At 44.3% G+C, this 8,777-nt stretch overlaps 1 protein-coding gene across 1 annotated transcript; it reads left to right on the forward strand.

Moving 5' to 3' along the window:
* Positions 1–6,447: 6,447 nt before the first annotated feature.
* Positions 6,448–8,481, forward strand: LOC115587588 (POU domain, class 3, transcription factor 3-B). Its single transcript, XM_075488181.1, has one exon. The coding sequence runs from the start codon at positions 6,967–6,969 to the stop codon at positions 8,248–8,250; it is 1,284 nt and encodes a 427-aa protein (XP_075344296.1). The 5' UTR covers positions 6,448–6,966; the 3' UTR covers positions 8,251–8,481.
* Positions 8,482–8,777: the final 296 nt, after the last annotated feature.

Below are 8,777 nucleotides of genomic sequence, written 5' to 3' on the forward strand. Positions count from 1 at the left end.
AACCACGTGGACCTCGGTGGGAGCTTCAGAGAGAAATCTGTCCATTCATGAAAAGTGCAGGGCCAGCCAGAGTCAGCCAGACCGGCCCTTCAGGGACACCCGCTGTTTGACTTGGCTCAGCACCGGGCCTAGGTACAGGGCTATGGTTGTCTGTAGCCACAGGCTGCAGAGCTGCAGGTATTTCCTGACTAAATTTCTCTGTCATACTGTTTGCAGGCGTTTTGCGAAGGGCGGCATGGGAACTCTAGAGATAGAAACTCAAAGACACAAATACATCCACAGAAGTAGTCACAATATATTTTCTTATGTCTACTTCCGTTCATGAGCCTGAAAGGAAATTAAAAACTCACAGGCTTCCCCTCGATGTCTTATGTTTTTGGAGCCATATACTGTATATGCAGTATAGTTCTCATTTTAGGCCCGTGACTTCATCTGAATGCACTAAATCCCGTGAGTCTCATCTTTTCTCAATTTCCTCTGTTTTCCTTCAATGATAGCCCAGATGTTTCTCCTCTGTCGCTGCATTCTGTTTAGTTGAGCATAAGTATTCAGCAAAGACGTCCGCTTGTGACGGGCCATCATTTCAAGAATGTCTTTCATCATTACGTTAACGCGCGTAGACACTTAGAACGGGCAAATTTCTGACACCTGCAGGCTGACACACACACACACACACACACACACACACACACACACACACACACACACACACACACACACAGATGAGTGATGTCTTTGTACCATTTCCCGGCTGTATTCTCTGTGCTGTTCCTTGTCACTTTGGCCCCTTTCAAATGATCCATTGGGAATAATGAATGTAATTTTCACACATTAACTTCCACCCATTCATACATAATGGGCCAAAGCACAACAGTGTTTAACCAGTGCATCTGTCCGTTGGGTATCATCATTTACCCCACAGCAGGGTTTCGTAATTGAATAGTCCCTTCTGCGATGACTAATTGCACAATATCAAGTACAGTTAAAGGAACAGTTCACCCACAAAGAAAAAAAAAGGAGTCATTATCTACCCAATCTCATACTGACAAACGGTCTGTTGAAGTTTCGTTGTCCACAAAACATTCCTGGACCCTCAAAGCAAAACAGTGTTGCATTCTCCGAAAACAACTGAAGTAGCTGGGGACCTGTTTTAAAATGTAAAAACAACCCAAGACCCCAAATTAATTTGAAAAGATTTACACGGTGCGCTAACGCTTTTAGCTTAGCAGTTACAGTAAAGATTCCAGTTTAGAAAAGGGTGCACAAAACATCTTTTCAAATCCATTTAGGATCTCTGGGCTTCTAGATACTTTAATACACTAGCTGAGACAATTTATGTTGGGTTATTTTATTTATTAATTTATGTGTCCTGTGGACTACAACAACTTCAGCTTCAGCTGGCGATGAGGAGATAGTGACTGAACTTTCTTTTGGTTGAACTATTCCTTTAAGAAATGGACAGCTGTCCCTGCAAACATTTCGCCCCTGCTGAATCTTCACAGTGCACTCAGACTTGTAGCCAAACCTCAGAGAGACCTCCCTTTACAATTGAGTGTTATTGGTCCTGTCTGCCTCATATTCTCTTCTCTCTCAGGAAGAAGATGAACACTGATAGTTTCTCCTCTGTCTCCTCTTTTCCTCTTTTACCTCGACTACCACACTTTGTCTCTCCGCGCGTCGCTCCTGCTTCTCCGCAGCTGCCTTTGCTTCTGATTTAAACGCGCAGCAGGGGGTTGTGGGTAGAGGCTCACGCTGCGAGGGATCTCTCTGACTCAGGGAGAGCTGAAGGTCAAACACACTCACGATCAGAACCACAGGATGACACTGAAGTGGTGGAATATAACAAATGCGGGGATGGAGGCCACGAGAGATAAGCTCTGTTCTCTCAGCAGTGTTTCCATTCTGTAAACACCGCAGACAGACATGTGCCTGCTCTTATAGCTCGTAGGAAATAAACATATATATTACCTGAAAGCCATGAAGAGTGAGATCTGATAAGAGAAAGTCTCTGTGAGGAACGTTAATAATAAGAGTAAAAAACAACAGCAACTTCTCGTCATCCTCACAACTTAATTCTTTGTGTTATCTGCCTGGTTTGTGTTTCTCTCCGCTTAATTGGACAGACCCTTGACTGACAAAGCAAAAGGACAAGAAACAAGAGCACCAACAAGAGAAAATCATCTGTTTCTTTGAATGGAAAACTCCTGGAGCCCAGATGAAGGTTTCTTTTCTTTTTTTCCCCTTCCTTTTCTCCTTTGCAATTTTTGTTGGAAGCATTTGCATATTTCAAAAGTCTACCAAAGAAAATAGCCCAGGGGCAGAAATGGCCGATCTGCATATTGAAGACTCAACAGAGGGCGAAGAGTGGGAGAGCGAGGAAGAGAGAGGGAGAAAGTCTAAGCGTAACTGATTTGAAGATGATCTAAAAGAAACAATAATGTCAATTAGCTGACGGTGTCGTGCTTATTATGCCGGATTAATTGCAGCATTCACTTCGGCTGAAACTGATTATTTGCTCGGTTGTCAAGCAGTTTGGCAGAGAGCGAGCGAGAGAGGGCAGGGAGAAAAATGTGCATCATAAGAAGGCCTCTTCACCCAGCTTCCTTCATGAATAACAAATAGAGGACCCAGTGCTGTGACCAACCAGCACAACACATGAAAAACATTACTGCATTCCCCGACTCGTCTGGTTTTCTCTGCATTGTGCTGGTAGGCTGGAAATGTGAAACGCTTTGGTGCTTTTGTAGGCTTTCTCTGTTTTTACTGAACACAGCTCAACAATAAACAGGTTTTATGCACTCTGGAGTACATTAATACTTACTTACTTTTCCATTTGTAAGTCGTAAAAAGCCTTGTCAATGGTCAGTAAATTATTTCTTCCAATGCTTTATAGATCAGTGAAAAGTCATTCATAACTTTGGAGCTGGTTGTGCTCGCTAATAAATGCTAATTAGGCATTAATAAAGGTTTATAACAATAATCAGTCAGCAGTTTAGAATTTATGGTACGTAAATTGTTGCTATCTTTAAATTAATCATCTTTTAATGCCTTACAGACCAGTTACAGGCTGCATATTCTACCAACAACCAATGTGCATCTGATGTATTATCTGTGTTATGGTATGGCACTGGATGAACTTGATACACATATGCCAATATCCTTTTTGATTAGATTTTGAATTGAAAAAAACCAGACCGACTACAAATGTGCTGGAAATACATTCTGGAATCTGAAAAAACAAAACCAAAGCCCAATCAATTAAACTAAAAACTAGGTTTAAGCTTTTGTGGTTTCAGGTAATTAAGGGTGTCCCTTTTTGGAAAGGTTGTGGGAAGATACAGGTGATAAAACATTTTTTAAACAGTCTTTAATATCTTCAAAGTGAAACTCTTGCCAAAAAGCAACCAAGGCTTTATTTGTGAATATGAGTCAAACCTTTGTGTAAAAGCATAATTACGACAAATGAAGGCACTTTTAAGATAAACGTGTAACAGGCAGGAGAGTAATGGTGGACCTCCTACCTGTACTCGCACTCTGGGATCGACAATTTTTGTCTGCCATGACGGCGACGCACCGGAGATCCAGCTCCTACGGTCAGTAGTTTAAAAATCTTCTTTTTAGTAAACTCTGCGTACACAAACAATGTTCTCAATGCCGTGTTCATGTGTAGAGACCCTGGTGATACTACCAGCAAAGTTTCATGTTGTGTCGAGCCTTCTTAGTGTTTTAAAAATAAAACATTTTGATGCTAGCTTGCCAGTGCCCCAAGCACTCAATTGAAAATTAGCTTGCCCGAAAACGAAACCATGGTAAATCTTAAAAGTGCCTCTTAAAGTCGTAAGTATGCTTTTACACAAGGGTTTGACTCATATTCAATCACAACTAAAGCCTCGATTGCTTTATGTCGAGAGTTTCACTTCAAAGATTTGTGATCTAATGGGGCAGTTGCATGAGGGCCGAGTAGATGGTTGCAAAAAAATGCATCGCACCTTTTTAATCTGCCTTGTGGTTTCAACGCCGTGTATTTTAACATTCGAGAAGCAGAGTGATCACAAGAGCTCATGAGTCAAGTTCAACCAATCGTGACTCATTGAAAGCATGCGGTTCAAATATTGATATGTGAGAACATGGATTACACTCGTACAGGGATTTGATTATTAGTTTATTTATCCACATGAATTAATAAACTGAAGTCATTGATTTGTTTTCTTCTCATTCTTTTAAAATTCTTCACGATTAATTCACACACTTGACACAATTAAACCCCAAATACCTCCCCAACACTGTACTATAAGTCACTATGTTATTATGGGCTGTAAAATCCAGCAAATAAGACTCAGTGATCATAATGTGTCAGCGAACCATAGGATGTTCTAGCTGGATAGCAGGCTAATTAGCCCATCCAATGTACCTTCTTATTTTAAGGTATCTGATCACTTTATCTAACGAGCAATAATTATTTTCCTACTGGAGTTGCTGGCTGTCGTTTAGCCGTAGTTTATAGTTTCTGACCTGGGTTGAAATGTTAATAATTTTGCACCCGAATCAGCAGCAGGCAGGAACAACTGCAGCTGCTAAGGGACAGTAATGCACATGGTGTGAGTTAGTTTCTATTTTCAAGGTATGATGCTGGGACGGTGGGGAAAAAATGTGCCATTTCAAAAAGCGGTGTGGACATGTCCCAAGCATCCCCGGTGTAAATGACACCTATGCCGGTAATTAATTTGGCCTTTGTGGCGGATGAAAACTTGCTTTGTCTTCCAGCTCTTAAATTTGTTTCCATCTGCAGAAGGACCGTGGCGCCTCTGTTTCTATATTAAGTTACCAACATTCACAGCTGCAGACTTGGGGTTTGTAAGAAACCCTACTTAATGGCTTGTTAACACGTGTTATGTTGGAGGAGAACACGCCAGCTGAAGAGACATTTCACAGCTAGTCACCTCACATTGTGCTTACTAACAGTTAAAAACTGATCTGCGTAGCCCCGGCATTTAAAAAGGCCAGGAGTTCCAACCTTTAAAATCGTTTTGTGATTTTTTTTTTCCTTCAAATTGGTATCTAACATGAAATGATTGTCAGGAGCGTAAATCAGTTGAATCCCATCATTTAAATACAGCAGATTGTTCACTTCAAGTGCAGTATTTTGTTGTGTAATTTGTTGTATTGTGCAGCCTGTGATGCTACCATTAGTTGAACTGTGTTGTAAGAGTGAGAGCATCAGGGACGAACCCATGAGTGCCATGCCCTCCCCTCCAAAAAAGAGCTGCTGGGCTGTGGAAGGGACATTTCCTGACGGGTTTCCATAGTAATCTCCAATATAAAACTCAGACAACAGCTGAATAATCACTGATACACAGGACATGACACGCAACTGCTTTTGCTGATACAATTTCTCTACTGCTACAGAATGCTATGACCTATTTCAAATGTACACCCTAAAACTGCATAAATCTAAAGGTAATGTGGTGCATGATCACCGGGGGGTGGATTTTAATGTTATGATAAAAGTCTCAGTTTATGTTGCAGGTTGGGCAAAGACATTTTTGTGCCTATTTATCTTCTACCTTTTGGATGAGATCCAACACAAATCCCGCTGAAAAACATAAATTAGCACATTTATTGGGCTGCACCTGGCTCTCCCCTCTCGTCGGAGAACTTCGGGCTTCTCAGTCGACGCTTTTACTCTCTAAAGGCCCTTAAATCTGAGGCAGAGCCGTGGTAGAAACATTCCGCATGACACGTTTATTTAACAGGCCATCCATAAACTGACCCAGCATGGAAACATCCCAGCAGAACCGGTTTGTTTTGTTTTGTTTTTTGGAGGATGGAAAAATCAAACTGTTGGCTGCTTTTTGTGCACATTCAGCGCTCACCAGTGCGGCGCGTCACGCCACTGTGGCCTTTTCCCTTTACCATATGAAAAGAAGAGCGCATTGACATGCAAGAGGCGTATAAACCCCCTATGTACCAAAGCCGACTTGAGTATCCTTGACACCGGCCTCGGCTGTTTTGCCTTTTTGGAAAAGAGATAACCATGTACAGTATACACCCTGTAGCATCTCTAACTCCAGGGGCATTAACACGTCAAAGCTGTTTAATTCTGAAGCGTATAATTATAACAATAACAATAATAATAATAATAATAATAATAATAATAATAATAATAATAATAATGATAAGAAGAAGAAGAATGGAAGTTTTATTTTGTCGCATGATTTCTCTGTTCAGATGATTTACGCATCACTGAAGACACAGCCGCGCTCTTCTGTGTGCCTTCTCTTTTTTAATTTTCCAATATTTTCCGTCAAATTGTTGCCTTGATTTCTGCAGCAACAACTTTGTGCACCCGAGGCTTGACTGAGACACACAACTCCTCTCGAGCCGTGCGTCCAATCAGCGGGAGCTGCGCGCAGCCTTGCTGCTGTAATTGGATGGAGAGGGGAGAGGAATACGCAGCCTTGGCACGCCGTAAACACATGTCTTGTCTCCTTCGCTCCGCAGAGGAAGCGCCGGAGAGAGAGCGGATGGAGTGAGCGCAACTACCAAGAGGACCGCAGAGGCTTTCCCCACCTGTGTCGTTATCACTGAATCGTTTTACAACGTTATTGTCAGAGGTTATAATACGTGAGATTTTGGCGCGGACTCAATTCAGGTGTTTTTTTTTTCTCTCTTTATCATCTGGTCTGAGGATTACGCACGGCGCAGCTCCCGGGACAGAGTAAAGTTTTGAAGACTTTTGTTGCACGGGAGTGTCAAGAAAGCTGCTTTATACCTAGAGTTACCATCTGAGCATCTATGGAGTAAATTCACATCTTTTTTAAAAAAACAAAACAAAACAAACAAACAACCAAAAAAACAAACAAACAATCACGCAACAGTGTCGCCCATGTTGAGATAGACTTGATGGATTAGAGTAAACTGGGACTATAAGAAATCATCAGAAGAGAGAAATATATCTTCAGATTTATGCTTTGGGGGATGGCAACTGCTACCTCGAGTCCATACCTAGCCAGCAGCAGGATTTTATCCGGCCCTGTCCTTCACTCTGACCGGAGGGGTGGTGGCATGCAGACGGGCAGCACCGCTGTGACCACGGTGTCTAGTGGATACAGAGGGGACCCTTCGGTAAAGATGGTGCAGAGTGACTTCATGCAGGGAGCTATGGTGGCGAGCAACGGGGGCCACATGTTAAGCCATGCCCACCAGTGGGTGACATCGCTGCCTCACGCCGCAGCCGCAGCAGCCGCAGCCGCGGTGGCAGCAGTGGAGGCCGGCTCCCCGTGGCCCCCCAGCTCCCAGCCGCAGGACGTGAAGAGGAACGCCGGCAGAGAGGACCTGCACTCGGGCTCCGCTCTGCATCACAGGTCGCCACATCTGGGACCCCATCAGACGCACCCGGGAAGTTGGGGAGGCACCTCTGCGGCGCACATCAGCATCACCGAGGGGCAGCAGCAGCAGCAGCAGCAGCAACAACAGTCCCTCATTTACTCGCAGCCCGGCGGCTTCACAGTCAACGGGATGCTCAGCTCGCACGCCGGGCAGAGTCTCATGCACCCGGGGCTGGTGCGCGGGGAGTCCCCGGAGCTGGACCACAGCAGCCACCACCACCACCATCACCACCACCACAACCACCACGCGCACCATCACCAGCTCCACGGCGTGAGCCACGAGCCGCACTCGGACGAGGACACCCCGACGTCCGACGACTTGGAGCATTTCGCCAAACAGTTCAAACAGCGGCGGATCAAGCTGGGCTTCACCCAGGCTGACGTGGGCTTAGCTCTGGGCACCCTCTACGGCAACGTGTTCTCACAGACCACCATCTGCAGGTTCGAGGCGCTGCAGCTGAGCTTTAAGAACATGTGCAAGCTGAAGCCGCTGCTGAACAAGTGGCTGGAGGAGGCCGACTCCACGACCGGGAGCCCGACCAGCATCGATAAGATCGCCACCCAGGGCAGGAAGCGGAAAAAGCGCACGTCCATCGAGGTGAGCGTGAAAGGCGCGCTGGAGAGCCACTTCCTCAAGTGTCCCAAACCTTCCGCGCAGGAGATCAACTCTCTGGCGGACACTCTGCAGCTGGAGAAGGAGGTGGTCAGGGTCTGGTTCTGCAACCGCAGGCAGAAAGAGAAGCGCATGACGCCGCCCGGACTGCCGCGCACCCCGGAGGACGCGTATTCACAGGTGGGCAGCATGGGTCCCGACACACCGTCACCCTCCATAGACTGCAAGAGGATGTACAGCGACACGTGAACACGCATAAATAAAAAAGAGAACGAGAAATCTGAGCGACGTGAAGTGTTTGATTAACTTTTTTGGAGAACACGTCTCCCTAAATGACAGAAGAGGAAATTCACTTTTCTTACAGCTCCACGTGTCCTTCATCCGCATCAATGTTATCCAGTGTGTATTCATTTCTGAGCAGTCTGCTTTTATGCATTATTCTGCACTATAAATCAACCTGTGGGACACAGAAGTAAAAAATAAATAAAAAAATAACAAAAAAAAAAACAGAAAAGAAAAAAAAATGGTTAACTTAAATCTGAGTAGAAAATAATTCAAAGTCTATTAAAGGCCTACAGGTTGGACATTTGTTCAATTGGATGCCAAGAAATTCAAACAAAAAGTTATTACCCTCTCTGTAATGTTCAAAATAAAAGCTCCCTTGCAATGCTGCAGGTTTTGATGTCCCACAGGCTGGACTGGGCTGTATAAGTGAAATGAAAGACGTTGATTTAATGCGCTTTATTTTGCATCAAGTTGTTTCCAATGAGCAATAA

Source organism: Sparus aurata, chromosome 9 (assembly GCF_900880675.1).
Source record: "Sparus aurata chromosome 9, fSpaAur1.1, whole genome shotgun sequence".
NCBI classification, from domain to species: Eukaryota; Metazoa; Chordata; class Actinopteri; order Spariformes; family Sparidae; genus Sparus; species Sparus aurata.